Source organism: Microtus ochrogaster, unplaced genomic scaffold (genome assembly GCF_000317375.1).
Source record: "Microtus ochrogaster isolate Prairie Vole_2 unplaced genomic scaffold, MicOch1.0 UNK56, whole genome shotgun sequence".
Lineage (NCBI taxonomy): Eukaryota > Metazoa > Chordata > Mammalia > Rodentia > Cricetidae > Microtus > Microtus ochrogaster.
In genome coordinates, this window is record NW_004949154.1 from 809,546 (window position 1) to 836,411 (window position 26,866).

At 43.4% G+C, this 26,866-nt stretch overlaps 2 protein-coding genes across 4 annotated transcripts in view; both read right to left on the minus strand.

Annotated features, from left to right (window-relative positions):
* The window catches only part of Ppp1r32 (protein phosphatase 1 regulatory subunit 32), a 26,618-nt gene extending 19,294 nt beyond the window's left edge, over positions 1-7,324 (minus strand). The window contains exon 1 of the mRNA XM_026777313.1: positions 7,257-7,324. The gene's annotated coding sequence lies outside the window, so the exon portion shown is untranslated. The remainder of the gene's footprint in view (positions 1-7,256) is intronic.
* Positions 6,432-26,866, minus strand: part of Sdhaf2 (succinate dehydrogenase complex assembly factor 2) — a 24,126-nt gene continuing 3,691 nt past the window's right edge. For 2 of the 3 annotated variants that reach the window (XM_026777318.1, XM_005369635.2), the window contains exons 2-5: positions 22,569-22,786; positions 22,379-22,488; positions 8,986-9,142; positions 7,278-7,375 (exon numbers count right to left, since the gene is read on the minus strand). In XM_026777318.1, coding sequence (XP_026633119.1) covers positions 9,012-9,142; positions 22,379-22,488; positions 22,569-22,786 — 459 coding nt within the window. In that variant the 3' untranslated portion in view covers positions 7,278-7,375; positions 8,986-9,011. Of the gene's footprint in view, positions 7,376-8,985; positions 9,143-22,378; positions 22,489-22,568; positions 22,787-26,866 lie in introns of all 3 variants that reach the window. The other variant, XM_026777319.1, reaches the window with a different exon arrangement.

A 26,866-nucleotide genomic window follows, 5' to 3' on the forward strand; every position in this document is an offset into this window, starting at 1 on the left:
CCCTGTTTAACTTTATAATTACGTGCAGTAGGTTTAGCATGCCACATAAGATCTGTCATTCTCCCTTCTTGAAGCCCCAACCTAATGCTTTCCCAACGATGCCCTCTATCTCGCCCTGCCAGGAACTTGGCAGCCCTTCCCAAACACACCCTGCACCCTCCACATGCTTGCCTTTGCCTGCAATTTTCTCTGCCTGCAACCCCTCTCCTTGCTGGGATACCCCTCCCAGGGCAGAGACCGGGAAAGTCCCTCCCTGCACAGAGCTCCTCGACGGTTCCCAGTGACAAGAGCTCACTCTCTAGCTGCATCTGTGTTTTGTTTGGAAAGATGAAAGTCATATCTAAGAAATTGGATCTTGAGTGCTACCAGCTACTAGAAGATCAAGAGCTCGCCTTGAGGTTCAATGGGACCTGACTCGGGAGCTGAAGCGCTCACTAGAGGCTGAGATCTTGGGCAGTAGCCTCAGACAAGAGAGAGGTGGCAGAATGCAGGCCCAAACAGCAGTGTGGTGCATTCAAGAGGACGGCTCGCTGCTGTTTCAGGAGGGATCCAAACCAGAAGACACGTGGGCAGGCAGCAAGACATGTCATTGCCTCTGCTGCTCAGCTCCCACTCTTCTGTAGAGATAGGAGTGAGATATGCACGCAGCACACCACACGCACGTAAGCACTGTTTAGCTTACAGTCTGAGACTCAGGCTCCCAGAGGTGATGACTAACCAAATTAGGGGAAAGAAGAACTGTTTGACTGTTTTCCTGACACTGACCAGGCAACAGGCCATGTGACCCAGGTTCCCAGCTCCAGAGCCTCTGGCAATGCTGCACAGGGGCCTGTTAGGTGGCAGGAGTCTCCTGTGAGTTCTGGAAACTATATCCACTCACACATCACTGAAACTAAACATTCTGGACACTGGCCACCATTCTATTCCCTTTGGTGACAAAGTGATAACCTGTGCCAGAGTAAGCAATCCTTCGAGTCTTTTGCTTTCTCCACCTTCATACATAGGGCTCTGGCTGGGAACTGATGAAGACAACCCAAGGACAGTAAGTAGGGAGGCTTCAGTACTCAGTCCCTTCCTTCTGGTCTCTGGGGACAGACCAAGGACATGTCTTCTGGGAAAGCTGAGGAAGCATCCAGCTGAGGCTGGGGAGGGGGTATTGATTCTTTGGCAATTTCACATCATGTACCAATCCCACTCATTTTCCATTCCTTCTATATCCACCCTCCATCCCTGTCACCTCCCCCTCAAAGAAAATAAAAAAATAACTGGACAGTCATGGCATATACCTGTAATCACAGCAGTCAGGAGGCAGAGGCAGGCAGATCTTTGTGAGTTCGAGGCCAGCCTCTACAAAGTGAGTTCCAGGACAGCCAGGGCTGTTACAGAGAACTAGAGAAACCCTGTTTTGAAAAACAAAAACAAAACAAAACAAAAAAGTGGAAGAAGTCTCCCCAATCCCTCTCCTCACAGCTGTGTGCACCTTCTCCACTCTGCTCCACCTTGCCTACCTCTCCATCACATATTTGTCTGTTGTAGTGGCATTGGAAGCTATGGTGTGTTACACAGTGGACCCTTTTGCCCAAAAAGCTTTACTTAAAAATGTTCATCGCAGGGCTGGAGAGCTGGCTCAGTGGTTAAGAGCATTGCCTGCTCTTCCAAAGGTCCTGAGTTCAATTCCTGGCAACCACATGGTGGCTCACAACCATCTGTAATGAGGTCTGGTGCCCTCTTCTGGCCTGCAGACATACACACAGACAGAATATTGTATACATAATAAATAAATAAATATTCTTAAAAAATGTTCATCGCAATGAGTCATTGGTTTGGCTCAAGGCCTCTGACTTCTGCTACACCTCACCAAGATTCCTCTTTGATATCCTGCTGTTGTCTTGACCATGGAGATCCTGCGGTTATGATTCTGCAGGACCAGCCCCTTCACACATTCCAGAAGTTCATAGATGAGGGAGATGTTGGGGTGGGCCAACTCAAATCTCTGAATCTAGGCCTGGGTGGTAGCTGAGCTGGTCAGTCTGCCAGCTCTCCCATGCTGCCTAGGCAAGAGGTGGGGTATTGCTGAGTCTTGAACCCAAGGCCTTGTGTAGGTCAGAGCTCTACCACAGAACCATGTTCCTGGATCCCTGGACCTGTCGAGTCTCTAAAGTATAGTAGAGGTGCCACCTTAGTAGTCAGCTCTGAGGCTGGAACTCAGAAGTATGGTTTGAAAGAGAGTAACTCGCATACATGTGGTCAGGGACACCCTGGTGTGGAAGTCACAAGAGTATTCAGAAAAAAAGAGGTCAGCATCAGAAAGATCACTGTTTTCCACAACTTGGCCATGATTCACAGAGGCAAAAGGATGACCAGAGACTCAAGAAGCCCACAGTAATGTCAGACTATATATCTAAGGTCAGAGGTTTCTCCTATGGTTCAGTAGCAATGGTCTGAGGATGCAGAGGTCTCAGTGTGCTTGGGAAGGGAGTAATGAGGTAGAAAGATAGTGACACACCATGAGGTCACTGTCCCCAGTTGCACTGGTGACACACAATGAGCCTGTTCTAAGATGAGCTGGTGACGCACCATGAGCCTTCTGTTCTAATCTGTGTCAAACTGCAGCAAGCAATAACAAGGAAATGACAGCTGAGCTAAATCTCCGGCTTACCGCAGGAAAAGTGGTTTCTTCATACTCAGTTTGAAATAATATAGGCAGCCCTCCTGCTTTGTGTAGCCCACTGTTCTGACCAAGTGGCCTCTGGGAAATCAGTTGCAGTACAATGGCAGGTTGAAGGTCCTGAGGACCAAGGCCTTTCGTTCCTTTACCCACATCCCTCTGGCCTGACTGATAACAGCACCAACCTCCTTACTGAGGCTCCCTCTGGTTCCCTGGGTGTCTAGAGGTTTCCCACACACTACAGAGTAAGCCACTTATGCACAAAGTGGAAATGAAGTGGAAAGCAGAAATGGTATCCTGGCCAGCTACCCTCATCTCTCACACCGTAAATCCTTTTGTTTGCCAAGTCAAGATTTACTTTATACTCGGGGCACAAGCCCCCATATCCACCTCAAAGTCCAGAACCTGTGGTGATATGCATAGTCTTGTCTCCTGTTTGTGTGGCTTCTCTGTGTCCAACCATTCAGCCACCAAAGGCCTGATAGACCACCCTGGTTACTTGCTCAGGCTGAGCGGGACCGCCAGCCACTGCTGGGCTCTTGGACTGTACTTTGTCTTCCTGTTGGCTCAGCCCTTCTCTCTGGGTGAGGGGGGGAATCTTCCTTTGTCATCCTACTCCTTGGCGATAAGGAAGATGGCAGAGCAAGCTATCCCTAGGAACAACGTACCGCCCCCACTGCTAGCCCAAGTCTAGTTGGAGTAAATAATCAATAGTATTAGTCATCACTTGCTGTTCAGACAGCAAAGGAGAAATTGCACGTGTTCAGGTAAGATTGATGTACTAAGTGCTTAGAGTTGGAAATACTAAGTAACTACCTTCAAAAAAAAAATTGAGGGCTTCAGTAGGTAAAGGTGCTTGCTTTGCGATATTATTAGCCTGGAGCATTCAATCTCCAGAACCCACATGGTGGAGGGAGAGAAAGGGACTTCCACAAGCTGTACTCTGATCTCCACACACAGACTGTCATACATGCCCTGCCCTATCCCCACGCATGTTTCTAAAGTTAAACACAAATTGAAGTGGGAAGTTCTCCAGTTCAAGGGACAAATTCTCATTCACATTAGGCAATCGGTGACTTTTCTCCCCGTAAACAAGGCTACATTGGAGCCCAATTTACCACCGGCATCAATTATCAATTGAGACAATAACGGCACAGAACACATGAGCCCAAACTTGGTGGTATGAACTAATAACCCATAAGAGTTTGTGGGTTAGCAATTAGGACTGGATGTGCTAATTCTGGTCTTTTTAGAAAAAGATTTATTTTTATTTTATATGTATGAGTATCTTGCCTGCATGTTTGTCTATGCACCATGTATGTACAGTACCTGTGGAGGTCAGAGAAAGATACTGCCCTGAAACTGGAGTTACAGTTTTGAGTTGCCATGTAGGTTCTGGGAACCCAACTCAGGTCCTCTGCAAGGGCAGTGAGCGTGCTTAACTACTCAGCCTAATTCTTCCTGTCTTTACCAAATTAACATGTCAGTTGAGACTGGGGGTGGCTTAGACATAGTCCCTCACTTTCCACACGTGGCCTGGGCAGGTTCACAGATGGCATGAGAACTAGAGTAAGCACTCATCACGAGAGCTTCACGATTACTGGCAATCAGTAGCCAATGCCAGAGCCATGGCTGATCCCATCAAAGCTGCACAGCAGGGGCTGATGAGATGGCAAAGTGGTGAAGAGCACTGGCAGCTCTTCCAGAGGTCCTGAGTTCAATTCCCAGCACCCACATGGCAACTCACAGCTGTCTGCAACTCCAGTTCCAGGGGATCTGACACCTTCATACCCCCAATGCACATAAAATAAATTTAATAATAAATTATTTTTTAAAAAGCTGCACAGCAAAGGGTAAGGCTGCCAGGCTTAAGAGTCTGTCTGGCAATCCTGATTGATGAGTTGAATGGAGAATAATGAACTTATTGTAAGTATGGCCTTAAAGATTCTGTGGCCTAGTGTCCTCATCGCTGCTGCAAAGACAGACCTATCAACCAAGGCTAGCTTCTGGTTGCAGGGGGGGGGGGGGTCAGTGGCTGAGACACAGACAAGGCCTCCTAAGCCTTCTATTCAGCTGTTCCTCTTCAGCCATCCCTGGGGTGTGGGCTTTATCTCATTGATTTGTCTGTGTGTCTGGTACTAAGCATAGCACGCTGCTTGGCAATCAATGAAATAAAGCACAGAAGACAACAGTGAGCGCTTCAAGGAAAGACAAGGCCCATTCTCCATCCCCAGTGTCTAGTGAAAACCATTACAGTATATCTTTCCAATTAGATTTCTGAGCATCGCTCATCCTGTTTCTACTCAGACAGGATCTAATTCAGTATCCACTAAAACCTCCCACGGCATGACTCTGCTGAGGGATGGGAGCCAGGAGCAGCAGGGGTCCGGGAGCAAGCGTCCAGCTAAAGAGGGCTAGCCTCAGGGTCACCAGCCTCAGGGTCTCCAGCCTCAGGAGGAACCTCAGGAAGCTGGCTTGTCAGCATCAGCCTTGAAACAGAAGCTGTGATGGAGTGAAAGCCAATGTGGGGACCCTGGAATGAGGTCCCCATGTGCTTGCTGACAACTCATCCAACCCTCAGCCATCCCCCTCACCCACACTGAGGAAACAGCCAGTAAGTGACAGGACAACCTTGTAAGCACCAGACTTTGTCTTTGTTGGGCAGGAGAGTAGAAAATACTCACAGTAGAATAGGAACTCTAATCCTTCCCTCTTTCTCCCCCTCTCTAAGTCCAAAGGAAGTCTGAGCTCATGAAGAGTTTGGCTTCATGTGTCCTACTTGGAGGGCTTAAGTAATTAAGTCTGCAGTGGCTAAGGCTGTGACCATCTCTCTGTGAAAATCAATGCCCCAGGGTACTCATTACAGTTTGAATATGAAATGTCTCCCACAGGCTTATACTGGGGACTGCACTGCCAGCTGATACATTTTTGGGAAGTGACTGGCTCCTGAGGACTCTGACCTCGCTCCTTATGGAGTTATCATATGGTGGCATTATTTGAAGGTAGTAAATAGCAAGAGGTGGGGCCTAGCTGGAGAAAGTAGGTCCTGGAGATATACCCAGGATGCATCTTGTCAATTCTGTCTGCTTCTCCCTACTGCCTGCCCACTGAGATGGAGACTCCATACCCTTCTGCTGTGGTGCTCTGTCAACAGCCCCAAAGCAACAGAGTCAGTCAACCATGGACCATAACTTTTGAAACTGTGAGTTAAAACAAACCTTTCCTCCTTTTAAGTTAATTATACTAGGCATGATTTTACAAGAAGTGACTAACAGTTCTATAGGGAGCCACTAAAGGGTAGCCACAGCTGAGTCATCAGGATCTGCAGCCTTCCAGACTGCGGCAATATCTACAAAGGGGCTAGTGCCATGAAGCAGCATGACACACGGTAGCCCTGGGGGGGGGGGGACGGGACACTGCCTCCTTTCAGACCCTATCACTTCCTACCTGTGACTCTAATCAAGTAACCCATTCTCTGCAGGTCAGATACTCATGTGTCTGACGCAGGCTCTGAATGAGGTCAGTGAGCAGCAACATGTCAAACTGAGAACAATGAGTCTAGCTGGTGATTCTTATGGGTCCTGGGGAGCTGCTGGCCCTGGTGATACATTTATTAACTCTTTTGAAAATGCACTGTGGCCGGCCTAGTTTTCCTTAATGCCTAATAAAGGGGAAAGTGTTTACATAGCACCCTTGGGCTTGACACTGAGCAGCTCAAGGTAGCACGATCCTTCACTTTCAAAGATTACACAAACCAGCAGCATAGAAGGAAAACAATTCCTTTAGAAGCATGCCATTCTCAGGTGCAAGTGACAGCAACCGAACACTGTGTGAAATAAGACAAATGAGGGTAAGACGGGATCAGAGTCGAGGTGGGGAGAGCCGACACAGCATACGTGGCTTCTGGGGTTTGTTGTATAATGTGCTCAGGATAAATAGGGAAGTGCTAGCAATTCCTGTGCATTCCTTACAGTCCAGATGTTTCTATATATAAACCCTGCCTATTTAGCACCCCCGAGGGACATCAGAAGCCCAAACAAAGGGCCAGCATCTCTGTAACCTTCTGCTTCTACTCCCTAGGTCTCATTCCCATTACTTGCTTTAAGTGAGAGAGAGCTATACTTTCCCAAAGGACTTATCACCAAGGTAGGTTTTTTTCTTTCCAGTTTCCACTGGCTGGTAAGGAACTCTGTGGTTACTTTAATAGGCTTAGCCTTCTGACTTTCAGACGAAACTGCCCTCATGTGTGCATGTAATTGATGATGGGCAATCTGTTAGATGACAGGCTCTAAGTCTCAGGGTGAGGCTACAAGCAGTCTCCTGTCTTCCTATGGTGCCCTGTGTGCTGGGAGCCATCCCAGTGTTATGAATTATAGTTCCTAGTTTTCTCGAGACTCAAGTGATTTCCGCTGCTAGTTGGAAACCAAAGCTTAGGCCAGTGAGTTTATTCAGCAGCTAAGTGATGAAGGGGAAGCTTGAACTCACAACCATCATGCTGCACTGCTTCCTCCGCTATCAGAGTTATTTTGGGTGGCCAAGGTGAGGAAATGTCCCTTATCTGGGAAATAGCTGGGGGCCTCCTACTCACCACAGAGCAACACAGAGCTCGTGTCTCAGAACTGCCGTTTATTTACTGGCCTTCTCTTTTCCAGTGCAATGTCCAGAAGTGAAGGTTGTTACTCAGCGTTAGCAGTGAAGCCCTGCTGTCTAGCAGAAAGAAAAATAAAATAATAAATTCCAGCTTTTTTCTTTTTTTCATGATTTATTTTTATGTGCATTGACGTTTTCCCTGCATGCATGTCTGTGTAGGATGTCATATCCCCTGGGACTAGAGCTACAGTTTATGAGCTGCTGAGAATTGAACCTGGGTCCTCTGGAAAATCAGCCAGTGCTCTTAATTGTTGAGCCATATCTCCAACCTATTCACTTTATTCTATATGTTTTGCCTGCATGTATGTTTGTACAGAAAGCGTATGAGTGCCCAGAGAACAGAAGAGGGCATCGACATCCTTTGGAACTGGAGTTAGACAGCTGTGAGCCATCATGTAGGTGCTGAGAACTAAGCCTGGGTCCCCTCAGAGAGCAGTCAGTGCTCTTAACCACTGAGCAACCTCTCCAGCCCCACATTTTGGCTTTTTGATCATGGATGTATGGCTGACTCTCTTGTCTATAAAACAGGCCTATCGCCACCTGTCTGTGGGAATGCTGTGAAATAACTGAAGGCTGCTTTCCCCACTTCCTCCCTTGGCCAGGGAACTCTTTTTTTTCCCTTTGTCTACAGCTCTTGAGTTACCAACCCTGTGTTTATCAGTTCTGGCCTGCTTTTCTTTAGCTACCACTTTCACACACCAGCCAGGGACTGCCTCTCCTCAGCTGTAGGGCAAAGAGAACACCTTCATCAGTGCACAGCCCTCCTAGCTACTTCATTCTAATAAGTGTGCTTCAGGCTGGCCTCAAACTCACTATATAGCCCAGGCTGGCCCCAAACTTACTTTATAGCTCAGGCTGGCTTCAAACTCTTAATGTTACTCCTACCTCAGGACCGCAAGAGCTGGGATTACAGACATGACCTATGACACCCAGTTAACATGTTATTTCTTATGTGGCATTATTATTTGGTCAACTAAAATAACTTTAAAGGCTGTAGGAATGAGGGGGAAAGTTTGTCACAGCGACTGCCACAAGGTCAGAAAACCTGACTGTAAGTTTGTAAAACCTCATTATTAGCATGATTATGGTTGTATAGGAACAGACAAAATGAAGGTAATTGTAAGGGTTAGAGAACTGCCAACCTCCTTCTCTTGATAGCGTTCAATATTCAATTATCTTTCAGCTTACAAAGTGCATGTTGGGAAGAAAATCTGAGAGGATGTTGACTTCAGCAGCGTACCCACACCATTCCTGCTTGGCGGCCTCCTTCAGCTTGCTGTGCCTTGGGTGGGCTCAGTTCAGGGGCTTAGACTGGCTCTCTCTGGCAGAAAGAACTATACCAGATTGGAAGGGGGTAGTTTTACCTTAACAAAGGCCAGGGCACTGGGTGTAGGGTGGGCAGCTCTTCAAATAGCAGCTGCATTTTTTGTACTCTTGGGGCTGAAGCAGCTGAATTGCTTCCCCTACAGTGCCCTCTTGTGGCAGGCCTGCACTACAGCACATAGCAGCAGGATAAGGAGTCTGACCTGAGCTGTACAGACAAGTGCAGGTTAGAATGAGTGAGCCATCTTGCATACTACATGTCTGTCCTGCTAGAGGTTCAAGTGCCTAAGAAAGAGCAGGAAGTCAGAGTCTACACCAGAAGCAGTTTCTGTCCATATACTGACCACCATGACCGCCAGTGGCACACAGCTTAACGAGGCTTTTCAAAGAGATATTCCAGATCTGGGGCCCGCAGTCTCTGCTCTTTGTTTTTGTTTTTGGTGAACTCTCTCAGCAATTCCATGACTTCATTTTCAAATATTTCTGGAGCTGGTTTTGCTTCTGCAACAGAAGGGTGGGCAGAAAGAATTGTACCATAGTCAATGCTCATGTGAAGACTCGGAACTATGAATCTGCATACAGTGCTCATGCCTGTAGTCCCAGCACTTATGAGACTAAGGCAGGATGATTATTGCAAGTTCAAGACTAGCCTGGGTCACAGAGTGAGCTCCACATATCTATAATCCCAGCACTGGAAAAACTGAGGCAGAAGAATCAAGAATTTAAAATTAAAGCCAGGTAAGGTTAGAGCTTGCCTTTAATCCCAGTACTCTGGAGGCAGAGGTGAGTAGATCTCTGTGCATTCCAGGACAGCCAGGGCTACACAGTGAGACTCTGTACCAAAAGGGGGAAAAAAATTTGAAGCCAGACTAGGATACAAAATGGAATCCATCTCAAAAAGCTAACAAAGGGCTTAGGAAATGACCCAGTAAGTAAAGCATTTGGCATGTAAGCATGAGGGAGGGCCTGTGTGTCCAGCACTTACATAATCCAAGTATGAAGGCACACATATGTGATCTTAGTGCTACTCTAACAAGACAAGAGAATCCCTGGAGGGCCTAACAAACTAGGCAAACCTGTTTGCCATGCTTGAATTCCATTCCCGAAACCCACGTAAGGGTAAAAGAGAACTAACTTCACACTCAGACCTCCACATGGGTACTGTAACACACATGGGTATGTATACACACACCCTCTCTGTCTCTGTCTCTCTCATACACACACACACACACACACACGGGTACTGTAACATATGTATACACACACCCTCTCTGTCTCTCTGTCTCTGTCTGTCTGTCTGTCTGTCTTGTCTGTCTGTCTGTCTCTCTCTCTCTCTCTCTCTCTCTCTCTCTCACACACACACACACACACAATTTTTTTAAAGCCAGCAAACAAAAATGTGATGCAGGAGCTGGAGAGATGGCTCAGCAGTTAAGAGCATCTACTGCTTCCCCAGAAGACCTGAGTTTGATTTTAGCGCTATGTCTGGTGGCTCACAGCAACCTGTAATCCTGTTCCAGGGGATCCAATGACTTTGGCCTCCACTGACACATGAGCACTCACATGTGCATACAGACACATATACATACGCATGACTAAAAAGAAAATAAATCCAGGAGGGAAACTATTGTGAGAAATCCATGGTGTCATTGGCTAAATGGCTCAAGTTCCCACAAAAGAAAACTACAAGAAAGCAAGCAATAGGAATAGACTCAAGGATAACTTGCGTCAGGACTCCAGGTAAGAATTTAAAGTAATTATGACGAACATTAAAAGCTCCCATGGAAGCCGGGCGGTGGAGGCACACGCCTTTAATCCCAGCACTCGGGAGGCAGAGGCAGGCGGATCTCTATGAGTTCGAGACCAGCCTGGTCTACAAGAGCTAGTTCCAGGACAGGCTCTAAAACCACAGAGAAACCCTGTCTTGAAAAAACAAAACAAAAGCTCCCATGGAAAAAGCAGGCAAAGTAGAAGAACAGATGAGGCATTTCAGCAGGGAGTGAGAAAGTCTAAATGTCATATAGAAATGCTAAAAATAAAGCCACAGCAGCAGCAATGCAAAATGACTTCATGAGGCTCATCGTGACATCTGACAAAGAGAATCAGTGAAAGAGAGGCCAAGAGATGATGCCAAATACAAAGGACCCAAACTGATTCCCAAAGAGACAAGAGGAGCACACAAAACTGTGGACACACATCATTCAAAGTGCAATCAGAATTGCAAAAGGAAAAGAGGGTATGAAGGAGACTGAAGAATCTTCCATTAATAATCAAAAACATAAAAATCCAGATCCAACATGTCCAGAGAACCCCAAACAGAATAAATACCACAACAAATACCTAGACACAGTAATATAGTTAGGATGGGGAATGTTCCTCCAAGGACAATGTCCCCATGTGTTCCCAGCTTACTACTACTGGGAGGAAGTGAAAACCTTGGGGGTCCTAGGAAGTCTTCTAGTCATTGGAGATATATTCTCAAAGGGATAACAGGATCCAGTCCCTCCCTTCCCTATCCCTCAACACACCTGATACATGCTTCCTGGTCATGAAGTGAACACTGCTTATCAGGTTCTTTCTGCTGCCATGTGCTGCCTCATCTACTTACCTCAGTTCTTCCAGCACTGGCGTTCGTCACCCAGAGAATGAACTCCTAAAACTGTGAGTCAAACAAACCTTTCTAAACTGAGCATGGTGGCATGTGTCTGCAATTCTAACTACTCAGAAGGGCTGAAGCATGGAAGTTCAGCAGTTTGGGGCCAGCCTGAGAAATAAGAACTCATCTCTTAAAGAATAATTTTAAAATATCTTTTTATTTTAATTTTGGATTTATTTATTTTATGTGTGAGTGTTTTGCCTCTATGTATATGCATGTGCACCATATATGTGCCTGGTGCCCACTGAGGCCAGAAGTGGGTACCAGAACCCTTGGAACTGTAGTTACATACTGAAAACCTGGCAAAAGACGTATGTCTTCATAAAGCACTGAAAAAAAAACAAACCTGTGAGCCTTCAGTTCCATACATAAGATAGGGAATTCAAATAAGCCAATTTGTGCTACAAGTAAAGAAAGTTCAGCAGAGGGATTATGGCAGGATAGGAACAGAGATTTACATAAAGAAACAACCATCTCCAGAAATGGCCAAAGTTAATGAGAATAAAATACATATTTTGAATTATTTTCTTTTACTGTACATAGTAAAACAACAGAAATGTGTTCCAGGCTTAGAATAAAGGTCAAAGTAAAAAGAATGACACAGCTTAAGGCAGTGCGTATGTGTGTGGAGGGTGTACACTCTGTTGTAAAGGCCATACATTATACATGAGCTTCACAGGTCTCGAAATCAGACTATAATTATTTAAAGCTGTATATTGTGAACCCAGGAGCAATAATTAAAAACCTAAAAGCACATAAGAGTGGCAATACCCACCCCCATACACAACCAAATAAGAGAGAAAAAAAACACATGGAAGAAACAACAAACAACCAAAAATGGTAGAGTTTAACTCAAACACATTGAGAATTTAGTAAATATGGAAGGTCTAAATCCACTGGTGAAAAGCAGAGACCATCAGATGGGATGAAAAAAGAAAGACTATGTATTCTGTCTGCAGAAAAACTCAATTTAGCCGGGCAATGGTGGCGCACGCCTTTAATCCCAGCACTCGGGAGGCAGAGGCAGGCGGATCTCTGTGAGTTCGAGACCAGCCTGGTCTACAGAGCTAGTTCCAGGACAGGCTCCAAAGCCACAGAGAAACCCTGTCTCGAAAAACCAAAAAAAAAAGAAAAACTCAATTTAGATATAAAGACAAAGACAGTTTGTGATTTTACAACATATGCACTCCAGCTGGTAATGGAAGAGCACTCAGACAAATGTCAAGTACGAGGGAGGATTGCCACTGCCAGGCAGAGAGAGCTACGGAGCAAACAAGGCCCTCAAAAGCCGAGGGAAACTGGCTATTGGCAGGTCAATAGGGAACTCAGCCCTCTACTGAAAGGAAACAAATTCTCAGAAAAAAAAAATGTCAATGGGCTTAGAATTAGATTATTCCCCAATCTCCAGATGGAACACAGCACACCTGACTCACTGATTTCAGAGTATGAATATCTGGGCAGAGCTTTTTACCCACAGAACTATGAACCAAGAAATAGCTGTGGCTTCGAGTCTAGTAAATATGTGGCAATTGCTTACAAAGCAAGAGGGAAAAAATCCAAACAGGAAGCTACACACCAGGCAAAAACTAATCAAAAGAAACCTGAAGGCCCAGCAAGCTGGTTAGTTGATCAAGACACTTGCTACCAAATCCTAGGACCTAAGTTTAATCCCTGGAACCTCCTACAAGTTGTTCTCTGACCTCCACATGTACACTGTGAAGCTCATGTATAATGTATGGCCTTTACAACAGAGTGTACACCCTCCACACACATACACACTGCCTTAAGCTGTGTCATTCTTTTTACTTTGACCTTTATTCTAAGCCCGGAACACATTTCTGTTGTTTTACTATGTACAGTAAAAGAAAATAATTCAAAATATGTATTTTATTCTCATTAACTTTGGCCATTTCTGGAGATGGTTGTTTCTTTATGTAAATCTCTGTTCCTATCCTCCTCCTCCTCCTACACACACACACACACAAACACACAAATAAACGTTGGGGGGGGAAAGCCAGAGTACCTATACTAACAGACACCTCAAAGCAAGTATCATTACCAACAATAAAGACAGAGCAAAACAGTGACAAAGGAAGCAATCTTAGGAAGAAAATATAACAGTACCAGATGTGTTTGCACCTAACGCCTGAGCCCTGACAATATGAAGCAAAGACCAAGAAAGGAGAAGGGGGTGACAGACAATCCATGAAGGGAACAGATGTCAATGTCCCTCCCTCAGTAACTGATAGAATAGGCTCAGAAAATCAAAACCATGTAGAACACATCAACAACCTCCTTGTCTCAGTTGTCATTTACAGAATGCTCTGCCCACAAGAACAAAGTCACAAAACTAAGTGTATATGGAATATTTACCAAGTACTTGTATTTCAGGCCTGAAAGCAAACTTCAACAAAATCTGGCAAATTCCCAAATTCTTGTTCTTAATAATTCATAGGCTGAACAGAGTCATGAGAAAAACTATAAAGTAATTTGAATCTTAGGAAAATGCAAGATTACATTAACAGAAAGTTCAAACAGTGCTTAGAGCAATGTTTCTCAACCTATGGGTCACAATCCCTTTGGTGTCGAATGATCCTTTCACAGGGGCCATATATCAGTTATCCTGTATTACAATTCATATCAGTAGCAAAATTACAGTTATGAAGCACCAATGAAATAACTTTATGGTTGGGAGTCACCATAACATGAGGAACTGTATTAAAGGGTCACAGCATTAGGAAAGTTGAAAACCACTCAGTTAATGGTATGGGATTTCCTTCTGTATGTGTACACGGTGGCTCAGAGGCAGTGAACAGACTTCCTCTGCCATGTTGGACTGGGCGGAACAAGCAGGCAGGCCGTATATACACCCTAGTAACGGTGCAGCTTAAGTTTTTAAGAAGTACTTAGTATTTTAAGAAGTACTTCTGGTCAGAAAATAATTACAGCTATGCAATAAAGACAAATTCAGATGAAAAGGACCTCTAAATGAGACACAGTGTGTTTAAAAAATGTACATAGGCCTGGGAAAGAGAAGGAGTACAGAGAGTTATAAAAGAAGTAAATGGTTTATTAAAAAAAATGAAACAAAATCTTTAAAGAGACAGAGTGCAGACAGTCCTAGATTGAAAGAAGTAAAAAAATAATAAGCCATGTAAAGATAGAATATGCAAAGAGAGTCGAGATTTTATATACTATTGTGTTTGCTTTGGATTTTTTGACTGTGAATAACAGAGAGACATTTCATTGCATGGGCTGCTAAACTAAACCAACTTACACTTTAAAGGTATCTTGATTTTAGAATTTGGGTCTAAGGATATGCTACTTTGGAAAAAAAGGTTTTTCTTTCATTTCCACAGAGGATGGGAATCTGTGGAATCCTTCCAGACTGATGTGGTTTGATGGACCAAGACCTCCTGAAAGGCCGCCTTGAACACCCCTCAAAAAAATACTACTTCACCCAATAAGCAGCAGGAAGAAGTTTGGGCAGAATTATGCCCATATTCCCAAATATTGTCTATAAATGTTTATTTACATTTAAAGGGGGATATGCTATAGAGATTTGCATTGGTATGGATCTTGGTTTATTGATACAAATTTAAGGTCAATTTGTTACATTGAGTATATATGTATTTCTGCTCTTGATTAAGGTATTGTATATGCAGCTCATTTAAAAATGTAATGTATAATTAAGAAATACAGGCTAATAGATAATCATCTATAATAGTCAAGCTTGTAGTCATGTTAGTTAGATTTTCTAGATGTACAGAGATGTATTTCAGATGAATAGGCATTCTTTTCAAACCTTTCAAAGACTACAGAATATGGCATTTAAAATGTTTTAAGAATTTAGGACTTATCACAACAATGAGACACATCTGCTCCTGGAAGCACCAATTACTTCAAGAGGAAGATGGGCATCAAAGAGGCTCCTTATGGAGTTGGTTAGCCATTTGGGGAAGAAACTGCTTTTGCCTGGAGTGCTTAACTAGATATGCAGGACCAGCAGAGAAATGACTGCTGACCTTGCCTAAAGGAGAGATGGTCCTTTGGGGTTCCTGTTTCATGAAAGAGTCTGCCCGACATTCTGCAGGACACAGAAGAAAGTGACTGACAAACTGCCGATATAGGTGGAACTATCTTTGAAATTTCCTGCTTCATGAAAAAGTCTGCTGAACACTATGGTCCTGAAGGCTGAAGATGGATGCCCCAACAGTAGAGAAGAACCCTGGGTAACTGTCCAGGCAGAGAGATGACTCTGTCAACTCTATAGTTTTGGAAGTTGCTTACAATGCACTTCCTGTTTACTTAGGTAATATGATATCCTCTGGAGTCTTTAATGGAGTTGAGGAATTTACAGTTATACTTTTCCTTAGTTATAATAAAAGATAAAATAGATATAAATATTGTAATAATTATTGTTTGATACCTGTTTTGTTATATGTAATTTACTATGTTAAAGCCTTCTTTTTTGTTTAAACAGAAAAGGGGAGGTGATGTGGGATTTCCCTCTGTATGCTGTGATTACCATTGATAAATAAAGGAACTGCTTTGGGCCTATAGCAGATCTATAGGGGAACAGAGCTAGGTGGGAAAACTAAACTGAATCCTGGGAGAAAGGAGGCAGAGTCAGGAGAAGCCATGTAGCCCCATGGGAGCCAGATTGAACTTTACCTGGTAAGCCACTGCCACGTGGTGATAAACAGATTAACAGAAATGGGTTAAATTAATACGTAAGAGTTAGCCAATAAGAAGCTAAAGCTAATGGGCCATGATTTAATTAAAACAGTTTCTGTGTAATTATTTTGGTTCTGGGTGACCGGGACAAACAAGCAGCTCCTTTCAACAGGTTAGAGGGAATGAATGTTTGTTTATGGTGGAAAAGAAGGTCTCTGATAAGCTTAGCTTCTACTTCAAACAACTAGGAAATGCCAATCACACTTAAGAACATGAATAACAACAGAAACCAATGGAACTGAAAACTGGAAACAAAAGAAAACACCAATGACATAAAACACAAACCCTTAGAAAGGAAAAAATGAAATTGGTGGCAACTTCTGGCAACACTGATTTAAAAAAGGGAGGGAGATAAAATACAAATTACCAGTAATAGATATAAAAGATACCTATTATTATTTATTTGCAGAAAAGGGTGGAGGTCTTACTTTGTGGCTCTGGCTATCCAAGGACTCCCTATGTAGACCAAGTTGACCTCAAACTCACAGAGATCCACCTGCTTCGGCCGCCCAAGTGGATTAGAATTATGTGGCACCACACCTGTCTTATTTTTAGTAAGTGTGTGAGTATATAATGGGGAGTGCACAGATGACACAGCATGCAACTTCGTGAAATTGGTTCTTTCCTTCCACTTTTATGTAAATTCCAGTGATTGAACTCAGGTCACCATGCTTCAGCAACAAGCAGCATCACCAGCTAAGTCATAGAATAGGTCCAGGAAAGATACTACTCCAGTTCCTCTAACAGTACAAGGAAGAAGCCATTGCAAATGAAGTCCTACCCATATATCTGACACTTAGATGACATGGCAAATATTTTGAAGGACAAATGACTGGATCTCACCTCAGAGGATTTATCTGTAATTGTTCAATCTCTATTAAAAAATATTAGCTTCATAGTTAAAAATATCCAGGAGGAAAAATCACTGGCCCAGAAAACTTCACTAGCAAAATTTACCACATATTTTTGGAAGAAGTAAGAGCAATTCTAATACATCCTCCTGAAAACAGAAAAGAGCACTTCACAACCTATCTCATCAAAACCAGATGACAACTTAGGAAATATCTATACAGCAATATTCATGGAGACAAAAGATCTTGAACTGTTAATAAATCAAGATTCTAATGTTAATTTTGGAATATAAGGCTGGTACAGAATTTGAAAGCCAAATAACATATTAATAAACTTGGATGGTAAAGTCACTTCACCAAGGAAAAAAAAAATAAAGGCATCTGTGTTTTGAAAGAAAATGGCCCCCAAAGGGAGTAGCACTATTAGGAAGTGTGGCCTTGTTGGAGTAGGTGTGGTCTTGTTGGAGGAAGTGTGTCACTGTGAATCAAGGCTTTAAAGTCTTACATATGCTCAAGACACACCCAATGAGACAGACCACTTCCTGTTGCCTTACAAGATGTAGGTCTCTCACCTGCTTCTCCAGCACCAATCAGCCTACACACTGCCATGTACCACCGTGATGACAATGGACTGAAGAATGCAAGCCACCCCAATTAAATGTGTCCTTTTAAAAAGTTACCATGGTCATGGTATCTCATCACAGCAATAGAAAACCTAACTAAGGGGGCTGGAGAGATGGCTCAGTGGTTAAGAGCGTTGCCTGCTCTTCCAGGGGTCCTGAGTTCAATTCCCAGCAACCACATGGTGGCTCACAACCATCTGTGGGGAGGTCTGGCGCCCTCTTCTGGCCTTCAGGCATACGGACAGAATATTGTATACATAGTGAATAAATAAATAAATATTTAAATAAAAAAAAAAAGAAAACCTAACTAAGACATCACCATTCAAGATTTAAAAGAATGGAGGCAACCAACAGTCCTACCCATCTATAATATCTTTGAACCACAACAACCAGCATGGCATGATAACTATTAGGGTGCAATAATGGTACTCATACCTTAGCAGTAACTAACAGTCCTCTAATTGGAATTAAGACCTGCTTAGTAAGAGGGAAACCATGTCTGGTACTGGAAACCTAGCCAACTACCCAGGGGAAATCATTTGAAGGAGAACCTACAATTATCAATTCACTACACTAGCATAATCCCAATATCTATCCTTAGGCCCACAGAAAGAGCAGTTCTCACCCTCCACCAAAAAAAATTTCTCCTTTGCAACAGAGACCATTACAAAAACCACAACTGATCAAAATGAAATTGTGGAGCCCAATGTCAACTACAACACAACTCCTGCACCTAAAATTCAGGGACATTATGAAAGAGGGGGCAGAAAGATTGCAAGAGCCAGAGGAACAATGAATTTGCTAGCAATGAATCTCCTAGCAGTGTCAAAATATACCCAAGAAGGGGGCTGGAGAGATGGCTCAGAGGTTAAGAGTACTGGCTGCTCTTCCAGAGGTCCTGAGTTCAATTCCCAGCAACCGCATGGTGGCTCACAACCATCTGTACTGAGATCTGGCACCCTGCTCTGGCGTATGGGCATACATCGAGGCAGAATGTTGTATACATAATAAATAAATATTAAAATATATATATACACATATACCCATGAAGTCTCACCAACATGGCTGTCATGTTGACAATACCAAGTGACTGTAATTGGCCCCTATAGTTCATAGGGAGTGGTACTATTAGGAGGTATGGCTTTTTGGGAGTGGGTATGGGAGGAAGTGTCTGTCACCATGGGTGGCGAGCGTTGAGGTTTCTTATGCTCAGGATACTGCGCAGTGTCTCAGTTGACTCCCTAATGCCTGCAAGATGTAAGATTCTAAGCTACTTCTCCAGCACCATGTCTGCCTACATGCTACCATGCTCCCCACTGCCATGATAAAAGGACTGAACCTCTGAAACTGTAGGTGAGCCACCACAATTGAATGTTTTCATTTATAATAGTTGCTGTGAAGTTGGGCAGTGGTGGCGTACACCTTTAATCCCAGCACTCGGGAGGCAGAGGCAGGCAGATCTCTGTGAGTTCAAGGCCAGACTGGTCTACAGAGTGAATTCCAGGACAGCCAGAACTACACAGAGAAACCCCGTCTTGAAAAACCAAAAAGAACTGCTGTAGGGCTGGAGAGATGCCTCAGCAATTGAGAGCTTTGACTGTTATTCCAGAGGACCTGGGTTCAATTTCCAGTGCCCACATGGCAGCTCACAGCTGTCTGTAACTCCAAGATCTGACACCCTCACATAGACATACATGCAAACAAAACACCAATGCACATAAAATAAAAATAAACTATCTTAAAAAAGAGTTGCTGTGGTCAAGGTATCTCTTCACAGCAAGAAAAACCCCAAGACACAAAGTGTCTCTTCATAATTTGTCCCTGGCAATCACTGGTAAGCAGCTATTGTCCCTGTTGTTTTGTTTTTCCTAAATATAAGCATATAGAAGGTACTCTTTGGATCTTAGCATAAACAGTGGAAACTATGGCCAGTTGCCTATTTATACAATGGCTCATATGCAAAGAAAGACTTTTTTTATTCTCTGTTTTGAAACAGGGTTTCATTATGTAGCGTTAACTGGACTCAAACTCAGAGATCAACCTGCCCCTGCCTCCCAAGGACTGGGATTAAAGCTGTGCACCACCATGTCAAGCAAGACTGATTTTTAAAAAGTTGAGGGGGGAAATCCAAAAGAATAATACTTCATGATTGCAAGTATATGAAGTTCAAATCCAATGTTCATGAGACACGGGCACACTCATTTGTAGACCTGCTACTTGTGGTTGATTACACATTATAGTTGCAAACTACAGTTACAGAGTTATGAGAGACCATATGGCTTGCAGTATCTAAAATATTTACTGTCTGGCCCATTCAGATAAACTATGGTATAAAGGTACACACACCCACAACCCAATGATTCTTCTGGGTATTTATCCAAGAAAACCTGCAATCTATTTTCATAAAATCTGTACACAAATGTTTACAGTGGCTTTGGTCATTATTGTCTACAACTGAAAAATGCTAAAAGCCCTCTACTGGTCAATAAATAAACTATGGTATAATCCACACACTGAAATTTTACTCAACAAACAAAAGAATGAACTACTGATATAAGCAACAAAGGTCAATCTCAAATGTCTTATAAGTCAGCACCAAACTTGTCCTACTAAGGCTAGATAGCAAATATTTAAGATTTGCTGGGTTTTCAAATAACCAATTAAGCATCTAGACGCCTATTTTTTAAAAAAGATTTACTTTATCTTTAATTGTAATTGTGTGAGTGTGTACATGAGTGCCATCCCCACAAAAGGCCAGAGGTGTTGGATTCCCCTGGAGTTGGAGTTACACAAAGTTATGAGCAGGCAGTCTGTTAATATATAGATTACTATGGCCATTACACTAACAAGAAACTGTTAAGTCACAGAAAACTGATTGGTCCACAGCCGCACGAGCACAAAGAGAGCACGAAAGTAGGGAAGCCCACGACCCGTACTGGACCCAGAAGCCAGCCGGGCAGTGGCAGGTAGCCAAGGCTCTCTGAGACGTTTAATAAGAAAATATGAAGGACTGTGGCACGGGAATTCTATACCCAAATGAATGGCATGGAGCCTGATGGTGGCTGGCTAGAGCCACTGGAGATCTGAACCCCACGAATCGGGATGCCAACTGTAGAAGTTAGCACGATTCGGGAAATAACCAGGCTAGCTAAAAGATAAACAATTATATTTTTATTTATTATAAGAGGGAAAACTCACGAAAGAGGAACGAGAAGTCTAAGCTCAGCTGTGCTGTGCAGTGAGGGTACCACAGAAAGCACACGGGGGGGGCTTCTGAGTGTTCCAGAAAACCACACCCTAGCTTCCCCATCTGAGCATTACTCTGAGAAAGCCAATCTTCATTATGTCTGTGGCCTGCAATTCAAAAATGCTTGATCCATTTGTAGTTTCTGTTTCTACTTCCTTAAACTTTCCCTTTTATAAGAGCCCTCACCGACCCCCCCCCCAGGATTAAGGTGGATTTTAGACAAGAGCCCTTCATCTTTTAATTGAGCTGACTTTTTGAATAAAACGTCATCATTCTGACTAGGAATGGTGGCACATGTCTGTATTCCCAACACTCTGTAAACTCAGCCTTGAGGAGGCTGGGGTAGAAGGATCATGAGTTCAAAGCCAGACTGGGCTACATAGTGAGTCGCTGACTCAAAACAAAGCAAGTGCCTGGCCATTAATTTCAGCACACAGGGGCAAAAGCAGGCAGATCCCTGTGAGCTCGAGGCCAGTTTGGTCTGGATAGCAAGTTCCAAACCAGCCTGAGCCATACAGTGAGATCCTTTATCAAAAGACAAAACAACCCAAAAATATTGCCGCCTTTACTTTGATGCCTTGTCTCTCAACTAAACTGGCTTGTCCTACAGGAAACAACCCAGGACATTTCACCCCGTTCCCAACCTATTCTTCGGTCTTTCCTTTGATCCTGTGAGTTTTATAAGCTTTTCTATATTCCCTTTTCACCTAAATCAGAGTGTACTCCATCTGTCTCACAAAAAGCTGAACTGAGGGCAGGAAAGGCACTTGCTGCAAAGCTTGATGACCTTAGTTCAATCCCTGGAACTCACAAGGTGAAAATAGAAAACTAAGTTGTCCTCTGACGTTAATACACATGCACATGTATGGAGTGAGGAGCAGCGGGCTGCGTCCCGCCACTCTACATCTGAAATAATTACATGGAAACTGTATTCTTTTGAACACTGCTTGGCCCATTAGCTCTAGCCTCATATTGGCTAGCTCTCACATCTAGATTAACCCATTTCTAATAATCTGTGTACCACCACAAGGTGGTAGCTTACCGGTAAGATCTTAACCTGCCTTAACCTGCATCTGTGTAGGGTGGGAGAATCATGGCAACTGCTTGACTCAGCTTCTTTCTCCCAGCATTCTGTTCTGTTTACTCCGCCTACCTAATTTTCTGTCCTATCAAAGGGCCAAGGCAGTTTCTTTATTTAACCAATGAAATCAACACAAAACAGAAGACTCCCACATCGTATGTATGCTTGCTTACACATGCACACAAAAGAAATAAGTAAATGTAAAAGAAAAAATGTCTAAAGAAACAACTGATTAAACAAATTTTGTACATTCTGGAAATTTTTGAACAGTGTTTAGGTTTAGTGTCTATTACATAAATAAAAATGATGAAAACAGGGCTTGACTTTGTGGCGCATGTAATCCCAGCATTCAGGAGGCAGAGGCAGGCAGATCTCTGTGAGTTCAAAGCTAACCTGGTCTACACAGAGAATTTCAGGACAGTCAGGGCTACACAGAACGATCCTGTCTCAAAAAAAAAAAAAAGGATTGCAAAGATACTATTTCAGACTCAAATTGGTGTGTTCTCCTATCATCATGAAATGCAGTTTATCATATGGAATACCTGTGGCCCAGTAGTAAATATCCCAGTCATTGCTAGGCTCGTTAATCAGGCGATCATAGAGGTTCAGCTGCTTCTCTGTCATGTTGTGCAGATATTCTTTAGCAAAGAGGCTAAAAATGAAAAGGAAAATGAGGCTGACAAGACTGCCTTATTAAAGAGAAGTGACACCCCAAGTCCTCTTCCCTACTACCTAAGAAGAATGCAGTTCTCCAGCATCCCCCTCTTTCTGCTCTCATAGAGCAGGCGGGCTCGTTTGGTTTCTATGGATTCATCAGTTCTCTCCTGCCATGGAGGCAAAGGGATTTCAATCATGTCTTTTTGAGAATCTGTTGGGCTGTCACCTCTGTAGAATCGTCTGAATGATGTCACACTGAACAAAGGAGACAGCAGGCTCTGCTTTGACAGCACCTGAAACAAACCACAAACATCTTTATAAGACAATGGTTACTATTACTGCATTTATTCAACACATAAGGTGCTAAGTGCATTAGATTTCACTTAGTCCTTCTGCTGATTCTGGTCCCTTTATAGCCAAGGGAACAGAAACCAATGAATCTAAGACTTAGAGGGGATAGTCTCTGAAATAGAACCACAGACACATGTTCATAAACTGAGCAACACCTCACTCTACAAGACAGAATAAATATTCCAGAAGTATTCTTAATGAATCTTTCCAGAAATTATCCCAGCAGAAGCACGTCTCCTTTTGTGTTCCTTTAAAACTGTATATTTGCGTTCCAGTTACTCACCTGTTAAACCCTGAGGATACCTAGATCTCTAAAGACTCCAGACCTAAGAAGGGCATAAACTCTAAAACATAATGAGAAGGGTGGGATGATGGCTCAGTAAGTAAAGTGCTTGCTGTGCAAGCATTAGGAGCTGAGTGCAGACCATGTAAGAGCCAAGCATGGCCAGGAATGACATCCTTCAGCTGTAACCCCAGTACAGGTAGATCCTAACAACTTATTGGTCAGGGAGTCTAGCCAAAACAGAGAGATTATGTCTCCGAAATAAAGTGAAAATAGAGGAAGACACCTGAAGTTGACTTCTGGCTTTCACACATAGTCTGGCAAACACTCTCCTCCCTTCTCTTTCTTCTCTCACATACACACAATTATATCACACACATACACAATTTCTTAAAAAAGACACAATGGTAAGGTGGTAATGTAGACAGAAGTTTCTGTCCTACCTGGTCCTAAACTCGTTCAGTCCCAAAGAAACACACAGAGGCTTATATTAATAATAAACTGTGGGGCCTATTAGCTCAGGTTTATTATTAACAAGCTCTTACAACTTATGTTAACCTGTAATTCTTGTCTTATGTTTAGCTATGTGGCTTGGTTCCTTTTCTCAGTAAGGCTTGGTAACTGCATCTCTACCTTTCCTCTTCCCAGAATTATTAGTCTGGTTGCCCACCTAAACTTCCTGCCTGGCTACTGGCCAATCAGAGTTTTATTAAACTAATACGAGTGACAAGTCCTTACACTATACAAGAGAATTATCCCACAGCATGGCAATGTTAGCAAGAAGGCAGAATAGTAAGACTCACATCCTCCTTGACGCCAAACCCTTCCAATAGAGATACTGACTCAACAACTCACTAATCTATTCCCTCTATAAGAAGTCTGGGAAAGGCCGGGCGATGGTGGCGCACGCCTTTAATCCCAGCACTCGGGAGGCAGAAGCAGGTGGATCTCTGTGAGTTCGAGACCAGCCTGGTCTACAGAGCTAGTGCCAGGACAGGCTCCAAAGCCACAGAGAAACCCTGTCTCGAAAAAAAAAAAACAAAAACAAAGAGGTCTGGGAAATAGGCTCCTGCTCCCCAGATGAGTACAAAATCAGTTGCCAACAGGAAAGTTGCAGACTAAACATGCCATAATCCTGTTATAGTGGTATATTATTTGTATTTTAATAAATAAAGCATGCCTAAAGATCAGAGAGCAAAGCAGCCATACTAGTCAGCCATATAGGCCATGAGTGGTGGCACACACCTTTAATCCCTGGACTCAGGAGACAGAGGCAGACAGATCTCATGTTCAAGGCCACCCTGGGTTATACAAGATTGAATCTGTCTAAAAGGAAAACAGAATTCACACAAAGGTGATCTTTAATCCCAGCACTAGAGAGGTGGAGACAGGAGCAATAAGGTTGGATGGAGAGAGAAATAAAAAGGGGAAGAGATAGGAACTCAGTAGAGTATGGAGTCTTTGGGATGCTTAGAGATAGGATCTCACCCATTTTTGGTCTAAGGTAGAGGTAAGAGCCAGTGGCTGGCTGCTTTGCTTTTCTGATCTTTAGGTTGAACCCCAGTATCTGTCTCTGGGTTTGTATTATTTGTGCTAAATCCTGTTTTCCCCAAAACTTCCCCCATATCACCATCCAAGCACAAGATGATAGGGAGAATATTCCAACACCAGACTTCTACCTAGGAGGGAAAGGTAAGACTCCTAGAAGGGAAACAAGCTGAATCTAAGTGCTATAGGAAGGGGCACCTGGCTGGAAGCTGTAGCAAACAAAGGTGATGATTAACACCAGCAGCATTCTCTTGCCATGGTCCCCATTCCCGCCTTACTGTAGAATGAAAAAAAAAATCACAACTCCCAGCTTTTCCTGGGGAAGCAGAGCTGGGGTGGCCATCTAATGCTCCAGTGTCTCAGGGGCTGCCTATGGGGCTGGTTTTTTGTCTCTCTTGCCTCAGAACAGTAACAGGACACAACCCATTCGAGACACTTAGGGACCATGGAGACCAAGAAAGCTGAGCTGCTTACTTTTGGTGCCGAGGAAACCTTACATAGCAGACAAAAATCTAGTATTGTTTGAGAGCCTCTTCCCCAGGGCTCAGGGAATAGTGGAGCATATGGCTAATGTTCTAGAGTATGGGGGTTGATATTCCTTAAGGGACTGGTTGGTTTCTATTTTGAACAACTTACAACACTAATAGAACCAGCAAACTCTAGAAGTCCAGCAGCCACTGAGCATAAGAGAGCAGAACAACTAGCTAGGTATGGTGCCTCATGCCTCTAATTCCAGCACTTGAGAGGGTAGAGCAGGGCTACTATGAAGCTAAGGGACTATAGTACCATACAAAACAGAGAAGGCGATGAAAGGAGGAAGAGGCTCTGAGCAACTTACAGTGGTTACAAAGAAACTATAGAAGCACAGACACTACTGAAAGCTGCTGATTATGAACTGATAGAGGAAGGCAAAGGTGCTTGTTGCCAAGCATGAGGACCTGAGTTCTAACCCCAGAGCACATACACACAGAACACAGACACATACATTCACAGAGAGGCAGAGACAGACACACGCACACACAATATTAAGAAAGAAAGAAGGAAGGAAGGAAGGAAGGAAGGAGAGAGAGAGAGAGAGAGAGAGAGAGAGAGAGAGAGAGAGAGAGAAAGAAAGAAAGAAAACTTCCAAACACTGGAAAAAGAAATGGACATTCAAATTTGAGAAGTTCAAGAGACCTCAAGTATCATGAACCTAAGGAAGTCCATACCAAGGCATAAATTGTTCAGCAAATCAGAAATGTACATGTATAAAGAAAGGCCATGTGAGGGCACAATGGAAAAGTGGCTATCTGCAAGCCATGGAGTGAGACCACGAGAGAGAATAGCTGTGCTATCATCTTCACCCTAGACTCCAGTCTCCAGAACTTTGAAAACAGACATTTCTGTTGTAAGGTAGCTCCAGTAAATGAATACAGCATGCTTTGAAAGCTCAGTTTCCTATGCCACAGCCTAAGCATTCTAGGCCAGCATCTCTAGGAAAAGGCACATGAAAATACATTTTAGGGGCTGGAGAGATGGCTCAGTGGTTAAGAAGATTGGCTGAGTCCTGAGTTCAATTCCCAGAACCACATGGTGGCTCACAACCATCTATAGTGGGATCTGATAATCTCTTCTGGCATAAAGTTGTACATCCATCTAGAACACTTATATACGTAAGTTTTAAAAAAAGAAAGCACATTAAAAAATTGTGCGCAAACGTGGGTGCACGTGTAGAGGTCAGAGGAACATCTCAGGTGTCAGTCTTCACCTACCTTGTTTTCAGAGTTTTCTTTGTTGTTTTCTATTGTGTGTGCCAGCTAGCTGGCTTGTGAGCTTCCAGGGATTCTCTCATCTCTACCTCCCATCTCATCATAGCAGCACCCTAGGCTGGCCTTGAACTTACTAAAGAACCTTAAATTTCTCGTCCTCTTGCCACCAATTTCACAGTGCTAGAATTAGAAGCACATGGCAAACTCAGGACTTTCATGCATGAAAAGTGTTGTATAGCAATCTCCCCTATGATAAAACCTCCAATTTTGGAGGGAAGCTCATTAAAACACAGGATGTTGCTGTTGTTTTCTTTCTCTTCTTTTCTTCTCCTCCTTCTTCTTCATCATTATCACTATGTAGTCCTAGCCAGCTTGGATCATTAGCATCACCATTACCATCATCACTATGTAGTCCTAGCCAGCCTTGATCATCATCATCATCA